The sequence below is a fragment of the Cetorhinus maximus genome, chromosome 12 (genome assembly GCF_964194155.1).
Source record: "Cetorhinus maximus chromosome 12, sCetMax3.hap1.1, whole genome shotgun sequence".
Taxonomy (NCBI): domain Eukaryota; kingdom Metazoa; phylum Chordata; class Chondrichthyes; order Lamniformes; family Cetorhinidae; genus Cetorhinus; species Cetorhinus maximus.
In genome coordinates this window covers 58,180,439-58,198,518 of record NC_135890.1, presented here as the reverse complement: position 1 = coordinate 58,198,518, position 18,080 = coordinate 58,180,439, and the positions used below count along the sequence as shown (strand labels likewise).

Below are 18,080 nucleotides of genomic sequence, written 5' to 3'. Positions count from 1 at the left end.
TTTTGCTGAAAAGTCTACTATGTGGTATTTTATTGAATGCCTTTTGAATGTCAACATACACAACCTCAACTACACTGCCCTCCTCAACCCTATCCATTTCTGCAATCAAGTTAGTCAAACATATTTTTCCTTTAATAAAACCATTCTGACTTTAATAAAAACAAAAACTGCTGGAAAGACTCAGCAGGCCTGACAGCATCTGTGGAGAGAAAGAAAGTTAATGTTTCGAGTCCGTATGACTCTTCATCAAAACTCTTTCATTAACCTGAAAGCAAAATACTGCGGAAGCACCTGCTGAGTTTTTCCAGCATTTTCTGTTTTGGTTTCATTTATTAACCCATACTTTTCCAAGCAGAAATTAATTTTCCCCAGATCATTGTCACTAAAGGTTTTCCCATCACTGGCATTAGGCTGACTGGCCCGTAGTCATTGAGTTTATCCCTCCCCTTACTTGAAATTCTCCAAGTCCCACTTGCAAATCTGGTACACTGAGCTGCCTGTTTGTTGTAAGAACAATTTGGTCATTAGTGTCCTTCAGGCACTTCAATCAGTGGTTATCTCTTACTGTTCCCTAAAGTGGCCTAGTCACTGATATAAAACAGAACCTGGCACAGTCAACTAGTGGAGTGCAGAACATTTGTAGGGCTACCTGCTCCCCAGGTATAAGAAATTTATTGCAAATTAACAACAGGACCCAGCAAAGCTTACGCTTGAATTAAAAACAAAAAACTACTGCGGATGCTGGAAATCCAAAACAAAAACAGAATTATCTGGAAAAACTCAGCAGGTCTGGCAGCATCGGTGGAGAAGAAAAGAGTTGATGTTTCGAGTCCACATGACCCTTCAACAGAGTTCTGTTGAAGGGTCATGTGGACTCGAAACGTCAACTCTTTTCTTCTCCACCGATGCTGCCAGACCTGCTGAGTTTTTCCAGGTAATTCTGTTTTTGTTTTAGAGCTTACGCTTGCACTGATTTGAAATTTGAAAGGGTGATTTGCAATCAGTGTGTCTGCAAATAAACTCTTTTTGAGAATAATCCCCTCCTGTCTTTTAGCTTCCTGACTTATTAAATTTCGTAAAGTTGGCAAAAGAAGCAATGGCAATGTGAAATATTCCTTTATGCAGCGAGTGGCTAGGACCTGGATGCAGTGTCTGAGAGTGTGGTAGAGGCAGGTTCAATCATGGCTTAAAAGGGAATTGGATTATTATGTGGTATTAAGCAAGTAGTTTGGGCTGCGGGCTGACAAATCCTCAGGTTCGGATGGACTTCGCCCTAAAGTCTTGAAAGAAGTGGCTTGTGAGATAGTTGATGCATTGGTTTTAATTTTCCAAAATTCCCTAGATTTGGGGAATGTTCCATTAGATTGGAAAATAGCAATTGTAACTCTTTTGTTCAAAAAGAGAGGGAGACAGAAAGCAGGAAACCACAGGCCAGTTAGTCTAACGTATGTCAAAGGGAAAATGTTAGAAGCTATTATTAAACATGTTATGACAGGGCACTTAGAAATATTCAAGGCAATCAGGCAGAGTCAACATGGTTTTGTGAAAGGGAAATCATGTTTAACCAATTTATTGGACTTGTTTGAAGGAGTCACATGTGCTGTGGATAGAGGGGAACCAGTGGATGCACAGAAGGCATTTGATAAGGTGCCACATCAAAGGTTATTGCAGAAAATAAAAGCTCCTGGTGTAGGGGGTAACATATTAGCATGGATAAAGGATTGGCTAGCTAACAGGAAGCAGAAAGTTGGCATAATGGGTCTTTTTCTGGTTGGCAGGATGTGATGAGTGGTGTGCCACAGGGATCAGTGCTGGGGCCTCAACTTTTTACAATTTCTATAAATGACTTGGATGAAGGGACTGAAGGAATGGTTGCTAAATTTGCTGACAACACAAAGATAGGTAGGAAAGTAAATTGTGAAGAGGACGTAAGGTGACATAGATAGATTAAGTGAGTGGGCAAAGATCTGGAAAATGGAGTATAATGTGGACAAATGTGAAATCGTTCATTTCGGCAAGCAGAGTAAAAAAAGAAGCGTATTATCTAAATGGTGAGAGATTGCAGAGCTCTGAGATTCAGAGGGATCTGGGTGTCCTAGTGCATGATTCACAAAAGGTTAGTATGCAAGTACAGCAGGTAATTAGGAAAGCTAATAGAATATTTTTGTTTATTGTGAAGGGAATTGATTACAAAAGTAGGGAGGTTATGCTTCAGTTGTACAGGGCATTGGTGAGACCACATCTGGGGTACTATGTGCAGTACTGGTCTCCTTATTTAAAGAAAAATGTAAATGCATTGGAAGCAGTTCAGAGAAGGTTTACTAGACTAATAGTAGGAATGGGCGGGTTATCTTATGATGAAAGGCTGGACAGGTTACATTTGTATCCACTAGAATTTAGAAGAGTAAGAGGCAACTTAATTGAAACCTTTAAGATCCTGAGGGGTCTTGACAGGGTGGATGTGGAGTAGATATTTCCCCTTGTGGGAGAATCTAGAACTAGGGCTCACTGTTTAAAAATAAGTAGTCCTTCATTTAAGACAGAGATGAGGAGAATTTTTTCTCTTGAGGGTTGTGAGCCTTTGGAACTCTCTTCCTCAAAAGGCAGTGGAAGCAGAGTCTTTGAATATTTTTAAGGCAGAGCTAGATAGATTCTTGGTTAACAAGGGGGTGGAAGGTTATCGGGGGTAGGCAGGAATGTGGGGCTGAGGTTACATTCAGATCAGCCATGATCTTATTGAATGGTGGAGCAGGATGGAGGGGCTGAGTGGCCTACTCCTGCTCCTAGTTCGTATGTTTGTGTGTTCGTATATGTTATCTAAAGAGAATCATTTGTAAGGCTATGGGGAAAAGGTGGGGGAGTGGCACTAGGTGAATCGTTCTTTCAGAGAGCCAGCAGGCACAATGGGCTGAATGGCCTCCTGTACTGTAAACATTCTATGATTCTAAGTTACTCTCCATGGTCCACTGTTACAGGAGGCCTGTTACACTGAATGGCAAATGCTGCACACACACTCCCTCTGCTGCCTCAGTTTGGAAATCCAGGATGATGGGCTGCATTCTGAGCAGCAGTGGGACCATCCCAGATGGATTGCCCACACATCCCTGGGCCGGAAAGAAGAGAGGAATCTGCCAGGTCACCCTCTGGTCCCATTTGGAAAGTGAGTGTTGGTGGATGTCAGGGGAGGAGAAGGTCAGGAAATGAAAAACCACTGTGATCCTTCCCCCATGGGAGAATAGCTGCTGAGAGCACTCACTTTCCAGACCCACATATGAAGACTGGCCCTTTGACTGAGTTACTGGAGGGGAGCCAGAGTCCACACAATATTTCCCCATCAGGAGAGAGACAGGGAACACTGAGAAACAGGAAAAATGTACATGGTAGGGAGTTTAATCCATTCTTGGAATGTGAATGCCACTAGCAATGGTATTTATTGCACACTCTTAACAACTGAGCTAGGCCACTTTAGAGAGGAGTTCAGAATGAAACATGTTTGTGTGAGTTTGGAATCACATACAGGCCAGACCAAGTAAGGATGGCAAGTTTTCATTCCTAAAGGGCATTACATAGTATTTACGCTGCAGAAGCAGGTATTCAGCCCAGCAGAACCATGCCAGTGTTTACTCTCCACACACACTTCCTCCCACCCTACTTCACCTAGCCCCATCCAACTTATCCCACCATACCTGCCTCCCTTATGTGTTTATCTCATTTCCCCTTTGGTCCATCTACGGTATTCAGCCCAACCACTTCTTGTGGCAGGATGGGGGGTTCCACATTCCCCCAGTCCTTCGAGCAAAACCATTTCTCCTGAAATCCCAATTGCAATTATTAGTGAATCAGTTGGGTTTTTAATCAGGAGCTCGGCAGCTTAATTGTTTCTTTTTGCTGAAACCAGCATTTTATTTCAAGATATTTGAAAATTAAATTTGAGTTTTCAAACTAAGGTAGAAGGATTTAAATTGACGTTCTCTGGATTATTAGTCCAGGCCTCTGAGTTACTCGCTCAGTAACATAACCACTGCACCACCGAACCTATTAAATAATGATGGCTCCTCTCCAAACCTAGGAAACTGGTTCAGAAACCATACGCCTGGTCAGTTCAAACTGCTAACGTCAATGCTGTAACTGAATACCATTACCGCATTCTGCATAATTGAAACCCTGTGTTATTTTAATCACCATTTGCTTTTCTGTGTCAGTATAAACTGCCAGAAAAAGGTGCAAGGCAGGTACCAGTTTTAGATTTATTATCCTTTTATGGGAATGCTTTAAGCAGTAAGCACCATGTGACCTGTTTGTGTCTATGAAATCTTCGATTAGTGGAGTCAGTCAGAGACATAAAGCTGATTGTGCAAACAGTTTCCTTCAGAATTATTTCTATTTTCAAAACAATGTGGAAACCGATGCAGTGTTTTTATAATGCTACAGGCACCAATTGCTCAGGAGGGACTGGGTAAACACGTTGTGGGTTCATTTATTTAGACTAGGCATATAAGAACAGCTATACAAAGGTAGAAAATTTGAAGACGTCAGAGGACAACAGAGCTGTGTGTGTTGTGTTTCCTGCTCACAGGCCAAAGTGAAACTGAGACTGGATCACATCACACGCTTCCCTTCCAGTGATGGCATCAGTGCTGGGGCCTCAACATTTTACAATTTATATAAATTACAGGCCAGTCAGTCCTTTGTGGTGGTGGGGAAGTTACTGGAAAGAATTCTGAGGGACAGAATATGTCTGCACTTGGAGAGTCATGGATGAATCAGGGATAGTCAGCATGGATTTGTTAAGGGAAGGTCACGTTTGGCAAATTTGATCGAATTTTTTGAGGAGGTAATCAGGACTGTTGATGAGGGTAATATATTTGACGTGGTCTATATGGACTTTAGCAAGGCTTTTGATACAGTCCCTCATGGCAGACTGGATACTTGCCTTTATTAGCCAAGACATAGAATACAAGGGCAGGGAGGTTATGCTGGAACTGTATAAAACGCTGGTTAGGCCACATTTGGAGTACTGCGTGCAGTTCTGGTCACCACATTATAGGAAGGATGTGATTGCACTGGAGAGGGTACAGAGGATATTTACCAGGATGCTCCCTGGGCAGGAGGGTCTGAGCTATGAGGAAAGATTGAATAGGCTGGGGTTGTTTTCCTTGGAGCAATGAAGGTTGAGAGGGGACCTGATAGAGGTGTATAAGATTATGAGGGTCATAGGATGGATAGGAGGGCACTTTTTCCATTAGTAGAGGGGTCAATAAGCAGGGGGCTTAGTTTTAAGGTAAGAGGTAGAAGGCTAAGAGGGGAGTTGAGGAGAAATCTTTTCATGCAGAGGGCAGTGGGAGTCTGGAACTCACTGCCTGAAAGGGTGGTGGAGTCAGAAACTCTCATTTAAGAAGTATTTAGATATTCACTTGCGTTGCCGTAGCCTCCAGGGCTATGGGCCAAGCGCTGGACAATGGGATTAGTGTAGTCAGATCTTTGTTGATCTGGTGCAGACACGATAGGCTGAATGGCCTCCTTCTGTGCTGTTGACGTCTATGAGACTTGGATGAAGGGACAGATGATATGGTTGCTAAATTTGTAGACGACACAAAGATAGATCGGAGAGTAAATTGTAAGGAGGCTACAAAGTGACATAGATAGGTTAAGTGAGTGGGCAAAGATCTGGAAAATGGAGTAAAATGTGGACAAATGTGAAATTGTACATTTTGGCAGGAAGAATAAAAAAGCTTATTATCTAAATGGTGAGAGATTGCAGAGCACTGAGATTCAGAGGGATCTGGGTGTCCTAGTGCATGAATCACAAAAGGTTATTTTGCAGGTACAGCAGGTAATTAGGAAAGCTAATAGAATGTTATTGTTTATTGTGAGGGGAATTGATTACAAAAGTAGGGAGGTTATGCTTAAGTTGTACAGGGCATTGATGAGACCACATCTGGAGTATTGTGTACAGTATTGGTCTCCTTATTTAAGGAAAGATGTAAATGCATTAGAATCCGATCAAAGAAGGTTTAGTAGACTAATAGCAGGAATGGGCGGGTTGTCTTATGAGGAAAGGCTGGACAGATTAAGCTTGTATCCACTGCAATTTAGAAGAGTAAGAGGTGACTTAATTGAAACTTTTAAGATCCTGAGGGGTCTTGACAGGGTGGATGTGGAGAGGATGTTTCCTGTTGTGGAAGAATCTTGAACTACGGGCCACTGATTAAAATAAGGGGTTGCCCATTTAAGACAGAGATGAGGAGAATTTTTTTCTCTGAGGGTTGTGAATCTCTGGAACTCTCTTCTTCAAAAGGCGGTGGAAGCAGGGTCTTTGAATATTTTTAAGGCAGAGCTAGATAGATTCTTGATTAACAAGGGGGTGAAGGGTTATCGGTGTTAGGTAGGAATGTGGGATTGAGATTACATTCAGGTCAGCATGATCTTATTGAATGGCAGAGTAGGTTTGAGGGGCCAAGTGGTCTACTCCTACTCCTAATTCATATGTTCCTATGTTCGTATGCTGCTATCCCCTTAAAGGCATATCACAACAACCGAGGCTAAGAAGGTGATCTTAGGAGGGGTGATCCCAAATCTTGGTCAAAGTGGGTATACAGGAGGAGAGAGTGAAGGGAATTGTTGATCTGTACTGAGTGAGCTGATTGGAGCACAATGACGAGGGGGAAATTCACAGAATTGGTTTGCCATGGGCAGGGGCGGGCCACAGTCAGCCCCTCACAGCCCTTCCCCCAGCCCCTCACAGACCTTCCCCAAGACCCTCACAGCCCTTCCCCCAGCCCCTCACAGCCCCTCTCCAAGACCCTCACAGCTCCTCACAGCCCTTTCCCCAGCCCCCCTCAGCCCCTCACAGCCCTTTCCCCAGCCCCTATCAGCCCTTCCCTCAGCTCCTCACAGCCCCTCACAGCCCCTCCCCAAGACCCTCCTAGTCCCTCAAGCCCTACCCCAGTGCCTCTCACAGCCCATCCCCAGACACTCAAGCCCCTCAGCAACCCTAGCCCTTCCCCCAACCCTTCCTAGTCCCTCCCCAATCTTCCCCAACCCTTCTAGCTCCTCCCCCTGCTTCTTCCCCCAGCCCCTCTCCCCAGCCCCACTTCTGAGCTCAGCACCATGAGGCCTGGGCTGTTCAAACTCTGTCACCATCAGTGTCACACTGGCGCTGTCAGTCTGAACTGGAGGCCAAAAGCTGAGTCGGGTGGCAGGAAGGGGAGAGGAGTTGGCAGGAGGTAAAAGGGAGTAGCAGGAGGGGAGGGTGACGGTTGGCAGGAGGGGAGGGGTAGGGTGGTAAGAGTGGAGGGGAGAAGGGCAAGAGGGGAGGGGGAGGGGGCAAGATGGGGGAGGATGGCCTTACATGACCTCAGGACACCCCATTGTGTTTTACAGACAACAAAGTACTTTTGAATTGTAGTCAGTTTTATTATACAGGAAACACAACAGCCAATCTGCGCACAGCAAGCTCCCACAAACAGCAACGTGATAATGTCCAAATAATCTGCTTGTTTAGTGATGGGAGAGAGGAGACAAATGCAGAGTGAAGGGACAGTGGCAGGAAGCTGAGGGGAGAGGAGGGTGGCAAGGGCAGTAGGAGACATCAAAGGAAGGCTTGTTGGCAGGGGGCGTATATCATGGGGAAGGGTTTCAGGATGTCACAGGGGGAAGCCTGGGATGGGGGAGGTCTGAATTTCCCTTGTGGGGCCTGGGTGACTCTCCTGCTTTCTGGTACCTCCTAATTCCGTAGAGAAAGTTAAAAATAAACACACCATTGGACCTTTTTTTTGGGTCCCACATTTTCCTACCACCATCTTAACCCTGGCCTAATCTCTTTGAGGTGAAAATAGGACCCTTGTGGTTTTAGATGGATACACTTTCTACCTCTTCAGAGAGCTGAAACTGAAGATGGCAGGATGCCAGTTTTAACTGCCTGCCCGCCTGTTTTCTGGTGGGCAGACAGGGTGAATTTTTTAAAAATTCATTTGTGAGATGTGAGCATCACTGGCGAGGCAATATATAAAACCTCTTCTTCTTGGACTCTCTGCCTGAAGACAGCTCCTTGGCAATTATTCACCCAGCCACAGCAGAGTGCCGTGATCATTCTACTGCAGGTAGGGTGAGGCCCCACATCTACCTCAGCAGGAATGGGGATCAAACCCTGTGCTGTTGGCACTAATCTGATCCACACACTAGTTATCCAAGTTATCCAGCACCCCCCATATAAAATTAATTGTGTTTAGAAGTGACTTTTACTATCTTAGTAAAATGTCCATCTTTTAACTTTTGAGCTACAAGAAAACATGTCCTTTTAATCTTGCGCCATCATTAACACCATCAGCTGTAATTGTTATGACCGTGTCTCATTCCTGTGATGTGAGGTGGTAAAAATGTTGCCCATCCCTAATTGCCCTTGAGAAGATGGTGGTGGTGAGCTGCCTTCTTGAATCTCTGCAGTCTGGATGGTTTAGATACACCCACTGTGCTGTTAGGAGGGAGTTCCAGGCTTTTAAATCTTTGATTTCAGTGCCGCTTGAATAGAGAGGAAGAAAGTTTGAAGGTTCTCACTTCTGATTAATGCAGTGAGCTTTGCTGGACAGTGAGTGTATAACAAGCAGCTTCACATTTTGGAGCAGTAAAATCTTTCAGGGTTCCTGTATTACCATCCAGTTTATTACTATCTCTGCTGTAAACTGTAGATGTGTGGACAAAGATCAAGGAGAATAATGTAAAAGCAAAATACTGCAGATGCTGGAAATCTGAAACAGAAACAAAAATAGCTGGAAAAACTCAGCAGGTCTGACAGCATCTGCGGAAAGGAAGACAGTTAACGTTTCGAGTCCATATGACTCTTCATCAGAACTAAAGAAATATAGAAATGTGGTGAAATATAAGCTGGTTGAGGGGGTGGGACAGGTAGAGCTGGATAGAGGGCCAGTGATAGGTGGAGGCAAAGAAGAGATTGCCAAAGATGTCATAGACAAAAGGACAAAGGGGTGTTGACGGTGGTGATATTATCCAAGGAATGTGCTAATGGGGACATTAAGGGTAGAAAGCAGGACAAGCAAGTGGCAGATGACCCTAGTGGGGGTGGGGTGGGGGGAAGGGATCGAAACGGTCTAAAAGTTGGAGATAAAACGATAGATCGAAATAAATTTAAAAATAGGTGGGAAAAGAAAAATATATTTTAAAAATGATAAATTATTGGAAAAAGGGGGGTCGGAATGGGGGTGGGGATGGTGGAGAGAGTTCATGATCTAAACTTGTTGAACTCAATATTCAGTCCAGAAAGCTGTAAAGTGCCTCGTCGGAAGATGAGGTGCTGTTCCTCCAGTTTGCATTGAGCTTCACTGGAACATTGCAGCAGGCCAAGGACGGACATGTGGGCATGAGAGCAGGATGGTGTGTTGAAATGGCAAGTGACAGGGAGGTCTGGGTCATGCTTATGGACAGTAATGTGCTCTGCTGTGATGCTTGTTGTGGGTAATAGCACTCACTGTCTTGGATGAGGCATGAAGATTGACCAGCAGCCACAGGGCTGTCTGTGTCACTGCGTTCAGGAGAGGAGTTAGATTGATGGATGAAAGATGATGGACAGAGGGAAGGATTGATGGTTTGAGGCCGAATATGGTGATGAAATATTCTACAGAGCAGGCGTTCCTGGGTCTATGGAAAGGGCTTTAGAGAAATGTTATTCAGGGTTGAATAACACTGTTTGTGATGTTAGAGGTTTCCTGACACTATCGGGAGACGAGGAAGAAAGTTCATACAGTTTATTATCTTGGCCATTTTCCCTGAGATCCCTCAGGAGATTCACTGAGTTCAGAAATCTCCATAACAACAACAATTTTATAATAATGGCTTGAATGGAATAGCGGCAGCGATGGTGAAGCAGGAATTGTGAAGATGGGAATACTGGACATGATCCATTCTTGGGGGGTGGGTCAGGGGCATGGGGGACGGCGAGGGATGGTTGAAAAGAGAGGAGTAAGTGAAGGAGGTAAAGAAAGGAACAAAAAATTTGCATTTACATAGCGCTCTTTATGACCATGGAATGTCTCAATCCAATTAAGTACTTTTGAAGTGTAGTCACTCTAGTAGTATAGTAAATGCAGTAGTCAATTTGCACACAGCAAGCTCCCACAAACAGATAACCTGCTTTATTTAGGTGTTTGAGGAATAAATATTGGCCAGGCAGGATGGCAGGATCAACTGTCCTGCTGTTCTCCAAAATAGTGCTGTGGGATCACTGACATTCACCTTAAGGGGCAGATGGAGCCTTGGTTTAATGTCTCATCTGAATGGTGGCACCTCCAACAGAGCAGCACTCCCTCAGCACTGCACTGGAGTGTCAACCTGGATTATGGGCTCAAGTCCCAGGATTGGAACTTGAATCCAGGACCCTCTGACTTAAAACTGAGAGAGTGCTGTCCACGGAGTCACAAGGTGTAATGGCTTTGAGGATGGCTGGAGGTTGTGATATTTACCCATCTGGTTCATTGATCTTTCAGGCTGATCAGACGGAGATGAGCAGGCTCAATTTGCCAGGAAACATGCGTCGAGGGGGTTCGGACACCAACCTGAACCTTAGTGTGACTGATGGCCTGCTGGATTTCCAACGGGATCGACTGACGGTGGACCAGCTGAAACAGAAGATTCTGAAGATCACTGAGCAGCTGCGGATCGAGCAAGAGCAACGGGATGAGAACGTGGCCGAGTACCTCAAACTGGTAAATAACGCTGACAAGCAGCAGTCACGTCGCATCAAGCAGGTCTTTGAGAAGAAGAACCAGAAATCCGCCCAGAACATTGCAGTGCTGCAGAAGAAATTCGACCACTACCACCGGAAGCTGAAGGATGTGGAGCAAAACGGGTCACGGAATTCCAAGGAGAGGCTGCGTGAGGCGAGCGGCGGCAGCGCCAGGCCTGGGAACGGGACCATGGGAGGCCCAAGCACGGAAGGTGGCAAGGGCCTCCCGGGGGTGACCCTGACGCCCCCATCGTTCGTCTTCAATAAATCGCGGGAAATCGCCAACTTGATCCGCAACAAGTTTGGCAGCGCCGACAATATTGCGCACCTGAAGAGCTCAATGGAGGACTTCCAGCAGGAGGGCGGGCCCAGGGCCTTCAGTGGGAGCGCCATGCTGGTGTCTAAAACAAAGTACATGAGCGATGATGAGTGCTCCAGTGCAAGCGTTTCTGGAGATAGCAATGGCAACTCCGATTTTGGACCAAGTTCAAAGTCCAACTCTCTGGAAAGAGAGCAGGACAAGCTGACTGCAATCTTGGATGAGCTCCGAGAAATGAAGGAAACGCAATCACAGCTGTCAGAGGACATTGAGAATTTAAAAGTTCAATTTAACAGCGACTTTAGCATCATCACTCAAACATTACAAGAGGAGCATTACAGGTAATCATTTGTTGAAGAGTTTTATTATGCTGCATTCTGGGATTGTGCAATAGAAATTGAATGATTCACATGGTATCTTGTGCCTATTTCTGCACTCCTTTAGTCTGGGGCACCATTGTAATGCGAAAGTGAGGTGTGTTGCTTGACTGCTTGGCCAATATCCAGTATTGGCTAAGCCCTAATTGCCACCAGACCAAAGGAGTCATTTTCAATCCCCATCTCAAATGCCTTTCCCACCCCTCTCCCCTGGCTACCATCTAAGATAAACTAGACTGTTTGCAACCTCGGTGTATTTTATGACCTAGAGCTTAATTTCCGACTGCATACCTGTTCCATCACCAAGACTGTCTTCTTCCAACACCCTAACATTGCCAGTCTCTGCCCCTACCTCAGACCATCTGCTGCTGAAACCCTCATCCATGCTTTCAGACTTGACTATTCCAACCTCCAATCTTCCACTCTCCATAAACTTGATCTCACCCAAAACGCTCTCATTGTGTCCAAACTCACACCAAGTCCCATCACCCCTGTGCTTGTTCACCTACACTGGCTGCTGGTCTCCAAAGGCCTCCACCTTACAATTCTCGCCATCATATTTAAATCCCTCCATGCTCACCCCACCCCCCCCCGTATCGTTAGTTTGTTGAAGAGGCTGCTCAGTCTGTATTGCCCTGCCTCGCTAAAGGTTTAGACGCAGGAGTTGCATTGTCTGTTGTTTAGATTACATGTGCTCATGATATGCCAGGCCCCACAGGGCCCAAGGCATTGAGACAGATGGGTAAAGACCCAGGACTTGCTGTTATACGGGATCCCTCACACACCTGCCTGACCTCAATACAACGTTACCATGGCAAAAGGGTGGAAGGAATTCTTCCCCAGTGTCTAGATAAAGAGATTTTTTTTTAAATGCCTCCTCCTGTAATGACTCTATGATTCTTGTTCTCTTTCAGTTCATCAGCATCCTCATAACCTTAAATAAAATAATGGAATTATGGAAGCTTGTATTAAGAGGACAGGTTGCATAAATATGGGGTATTCCCCTGAGCTTAGAAGATTAAGAGGTGATCTAATTGCGGAGTTTAAGATGATTAAAGGATTTAATAGGGTATCACACACAGAATCACAGAATCACACAGTGCAGAAGAGGCCCTTTGGCCCATCGAGTCTGCACCGACATGTGAGAAACACCTGACCTACCTACCTAATCCCATTTACCAGCACTTGGCCCATAGCCTTGAATGTTATGACGTGCCAAGTGCTCATCCAGGTACTTTTTAAAGGATGTGAGGCAACCCACCTCCACCACCCTCCCAGGCAGTGCATTCCAGACCGTCACCACCCTCTGGGTAAAAAAGCTTTTCCTCACATCCCCCCTAAACCTCCTGCCCCTCACCTTGAACTTATGCCCCCTTGTGACTGACCCTTCAACTAAGGGGAACAGCTGCTCCCCATCCACCCTGTCCATGCCCCTCATAATCTTGTACACCTCGATCAGGTCGCCCCTCAGTCTTCTCTGCTCCAACAAAAACAACCCAAGTCTATCCAACCTCTCTTCATAACTTAAATGTTTCATCCCAGGCAACATCCTGGTGAATCTCCTCTGCACCCCCTCCAGTGTAATCACATCCTTCCTATAATGTGGTGACCAGAACTGCACACAGTACTCCAGCTGTGGCCTCACCAAGGTTCTATACGACTCCAACATGACCTCCCTACTTTTGTAATCTATGCCTCGATTGATAAAGGCAAGTGTCCCATATGCCTTTTTCACCACCCCACTAACATGCCCCTCTGCCTTCAGAGATCTATGGACACACACGCCAAGGTCCCTTTGTTCCTCAGAACTTCCTAGTGTCATACCATTCATTGAATACTTCCTTGTCAAATTATTCCTTCCAAAGTGTATCACCTCACACTTTTCAGGGTTAAATTCCATCTGCCACTTATCTGCCCATTTGACCATCCCGTCTATTTCTTCCTGTAGCCCAAGACACTCAACCTCACTGTTAACCACCCGGCCAATCTTTGTGTGTAGAGAGAAACGTTTTCCTCTGGTGGGGGAACCCAGAACAAAGGGGCATTATCTTAAAATTCAGGGGTGATGTCAGGAAGCCCTCTCTAGTTTCAGTGTTCCTAAGTCATCTCAGCTGTTAGCCACTTTTTGTTCTTGGTGATGAGAGTTCCTCTCGGATTGAGATGGCTTTCTGTTTTGGCCTGGTTATTTCTGTGCTTGTAATATGCTATTGAACCACCCGATGGAGCTGTATCACAGTATGAAACACAGGACACCCAGCCAAACATGATTAAAAGTGTCCAGACTCTACAGTAATTCTAGAACATGCATTCTTTCAGAGAATACTTAAATGATTTCAAGTTGCACTGTGCATAGTGAGGTGATTTAACATATTAAGGTGTCAACATTTCTTCTGAATGGGTTTAAGCCCACTTCCCATGAATTAGCTGCTATCTTTCCAATGAGACTCTAAAACATCTGCACTCTCAGGAATGTAAAATGTCCCATGGCAGCATTCAAAAAAGAGCTGGGGAGTTCTCCTTGGTGTCATGGCTATTTATCCCTTAACCAACATTAGTAAAACAGATTGTCTGGTCACAGAGCTATAAAAATGAAGTCACTTTAAATGCAGACCAGAGGATCCGTTCTCATTAGTTTTGTTTTTAGGTCATCACGTTTGGAAGATCAGCTGAATGATCTCACTGAACTCCATCAGCATGAGACGATTGATCTAAAACAAGAGCTGGCGAGCATTGAGGAAAAGGTTGCCTATCAATCCTATGAGCGAGCTCGTGACATGCAGGTATGCAGTTTTCTGTCGTGGACTGTGAGAGCGCTGCTGTCTCTTTAATGTTCATATAGTCACAATGTGCCTTCAGCTACCTGGGCCCTAAGCCCTGGAATTCCCTCCCCAACCCTCTCCACCTCTCTCCTTTAAGATGCTTCATAAACCCTACCTCTTTGACAAAGTTCTTGGTCACCCGTCCTAACATCTCCTTAAGTGACTCAGAGTCAAATTTTGTTTGATGATCTCCTATGAAGGGCTTTGGGACATTTTACTACATTAAAGGCGGTATATAAAAGTAAGTTGTTATTGTTCAGACTAACTCTATGTGATGATTTGCAGCTTTCTTCAATATTAGATACCATGGTTTTAATAAAAAGGCTCCTAACTGGAAAAGAAAATAGTTTGTCACTGAATTACCATTCCAGCAAGGTGTTAAGTGCACAGTTCATTCCTAACAAAGTAAAAAGCAAAATTCTGCAGATGCTGGATCTCCAAAACAGATAAGCAGATTCCCCTATATAAAAACAAAAAGCTAAAAGCTACTGCGGATGCTGGAAATCCAAAACAAAAACAGAATTACCTGGAAAAACTCAGCAGGTCTGGCAGCATCGATGAAGAAGAAAAGAGTTGACGTTTCGAGTCCAACATGACCCTTCAACAGAACAGAACAGTTCTGTTGAAGGGTCATGTTGGACTCGAAACGTCGACTCTTTTCTTCTCCACCGATGCTGCCAGACCTGCTGAGTTTTTCCAGGTAATTCAGTTTTTGTGTTGAAGCAGATTCCCCTGTTCATTTTCTGTTTGGGTTACTGTGCCCATCAGTGTCTTATTTCTTTGTTATGAAGAGAGGTTTCATATCCAAAATCTAACCTTCCTTGCTCTTTTCATAGATGCTGACTGAAATACATGTGTGTCTGTCGTTTACTGTTCCTGATGATGATTTTCAGAATTTGAAATGCTGTGTCATTTTAAGAGAGAGCTGGGTCTATCTTCCTTTGTTAGTCAAAAAATATGGAAGATTGTTCCAACTTGTTAAATTCTATAAAGCAGTCCTACTCTCTCAGAAGTCTGACAGTTGTCTTAAAACATTCACCAACTGCAGTTAGTTGCACCCAATATCATGCTGATACGGAGAGTCAACAAAGGAAGTTAAAATGGAATTTAAGTTAAAATGGAATTAAAACATTACACGTCTGTGAGGCTACTCTGTTTCACTTCCCTCTCAAGCTGCCCTCTGCTGTGTTCCTGTTGTGTTTGAGGTCAGCTAGACAACCAATGCTGTCACTACAGGAGCGCTGCATGGCACAGAAAGAAAGAATTTGAAAGGGAGAAATAAGCAAATTTGTAACAAAAAGAAAAACTTCAATTCAAATGAATTGAGGCTTAAAGATCAATAGGCCATGTGATTAGGTATAAATAGGACTTCTTAAATACCAAGAGAGAATAAAAGAGATGACAGACTTTTTCACATTTTAGACAGTCGGTTTCGCTATGTTGCTTGCACTCTCACTTTTGAGTCATGGATTCAAGTCTTTGATTCTAGTCTGATACTTCAGAGCTGCGCTGTGCTGGTGAATGTGCCTGTATCCTAACTCGCACCAAATCTCATTCGTTCATCACATCTGTTTTCACTGGCCTAGTTCCTAGTCTGGCAATATCTCCATTTTAAAATTCTTGCTCTTGTTTTCAAATCCCTACATAGCCTCTTCTCTCCCTCTCTCTGTAACTTCCTCTAGTTCTACAACACTCTTGAGATCTCTCTGCACATCCAATTCTGGCCTCCTGCACATTCCCCACTTCCTTCGTTCCATTGGCGGTCATGCTTTCAGCTGCCTGGCAATAAGCTCTGGAGTTCCCTCCCTACACCATTCACATCTCTACCTTTTTATCCTCTTTTAAGATGCTCCTTAAAAACTACCTTTGTGACCACCTGTCCTATTATCTCCTCATGTGGTTTGGAAGAGGAAGAGCAGAGAGTTCTCTTCCCTCGATATCAGGGCCAGGATTAACTGTTCATTGGCCTCCTCCATTTCATGTGGGATCTTGCTGTGCACAAACTGGCTGCCACATTTTTGACTGCACTTGCACAAAAAATGAAAGCAATTTATATGGTGAGAAATGCTTTGGGACAGCATAAATGCAAACTCTTATTTTACAAAAGTGAGTGGACATTCTGCGGACTTTATTTTTAGGGCTGTTTGATGCCACGGTATGGATCCGTTGTGTGGAGTCCCATGAAGTTCATCAATTAATCTTCCCATCTCGACACTGGTCTTAAGAGACATGGGACTAGATCTTGACTTTGTGCACTACTGCAAAATGAGTGATAGCCTGTCAGTGACATGTTGATAGCATGTTTTATATCTGCCCAGAATTTTTATTTCCATGGATGTCAACTCACTATCACCTGTTTGATGCTGTCTCACAAAATCTGGATCAACTCTCATTGTCTGTGAATTCTACGCTGCTGCTGCATGGGAATTTCAAACCAAGCTACCAACAGTAATTTATATTTTGGGTGATGTAGGTTTACACAAGGTAGCAAAGATTTGCTTAGATATTTCACAGCACAGGGTCACGGCAGCTGAAGGGTTTGTTGCTGAAGCTGGGGTGGAATGAGGGAGGGGCACAGAGTGAATGTGACAGGATCACGATATAGCAGGAGACAATTGCTGAGCTAGGGGGAAGCAAAGCCATGCATTCATCCAAAGACCAGGATCTTAAAGTCAAGTAGGCTTTAAAGTATTGGTCAAAGCAACCCATGTCTTTTGCTTACTTTCCCACACCTGTGAAGGTTCTGATGAAAGAGCATTGACCCAAAACATTATAATCGGATGGGTTTTTTAGCCCAGTCACTTATCCAAAGTTAAAATCTGGCCCATTAACTCTATTCCTCTCTCCATCCTTGCCAGACCTCATGAGTGTTTTCCAGCATTTTCTGTTTTTATCCCACATTTGTTTAGTTCATTTAATAAAAGTATTTTTATTTCTAATATTAATCCCAACTCATACCTTGTGTGACCTATTTTAGCCGAGTTCACTGAAGTATCCCCTGTTTCTGTGTCCTTGATAGGAAACCTTGGAATCATGCCAGACGCGACTTGCCACCTTGGAGTTACATCAGCAGCAGCAGCAAGTGGTACAGGTTGAAAATGCCAATGCCAAGGTGCTGCTAGGAAAATGTATCAACATCTTTCTGGCCATTATGACTGTGATCCTCGTTTGTGTCTCTACTATTGCCAAATTCAGTATCCCTCTTATGAAGAGCCGTTTACACATCATATGTACAATCTCCGCAATCTTCCTTGGTTTCATCTTTTGGAAAAAATGGGATCAGATTCAGTGTCTCACTGACCATATTTTATGATTCATTGTGATTTGGAATGCTTTTGGGCTTGTGATGAATTATGTTATTCCAAAATAAAATTTTAAGCAAAGGAATATATATATAATAGGGACAGAAAATATCTGTACAATTACCTGGACATTAGAGCACCAACACTGAAAGGCTTTTGCCAAGCACTTTATTTGATGTGCCCAATAGTTATTTTGTGGCAAGATCAGCTCCAACATCTGTTGCTATTACAGCTCCTGATCATGGTCTCCTGTGCTACCTTTTGACCCTCCGTTGTGTGCAATGTCTTACATCTGAACTGACCCTTTAGTCAAAAGAGTGATCAACCTAAATCTGGAAGGGTCAGTGGTTTCTGACCACTTGCTACTTTATGGATCAACTGGTGAAAGGAGAGTAGAATGAAAATATTGTAGTTTGCAACACCGGGATTATGTTTTCCTGAGCTCCATTTCTGAAAGGATGGGTGAAGCTGAATTTGTGGACTGCAGGAGGCAAACCTATTAGGTCTCACAGGTTTCTATTAATC

At 44.2% G+C, this 18,080-nt stretch overlaps 1 protein-coding gene across 3 annotated transcripts in view; it reads left to right on the top strand.

Moving 5' to 3' along the window:
* The window catches only part of tmcc3 (transmembrane and coiled-coil domain family 3), a 127,187-nt gene extending 109,564 nt beyond the window's left edge, over nt 1-17,623 (top strand). For all 3 annotated transcript variants that reach the window (XM_078553693.1, XM_078553691.1, XM_078553692.1), the window contains 3 exons: nt 10,500-11,398; nt 14,079-14,214; nt 17,273-17,623. In XM_078553693.1, coding sequence (XP_078409819.1) covers nt 10,515-11,398; nt 14,079-14,214; nt 17,273-17,566 — 1,314 coding nt within the window. In that variant the 5' untranslated portion in view covers nt 10,500-10,514 and the 3' untranslated portion in view covers nt 17,567-17,623. The remainder of the gene's footprint in view (nt 1-10,499; nt 11,399-14,078; nt 14,215-17,272) is intronic.
* Nucleotides 17,624-18,080: the final 457 nt, after the last annotated feature.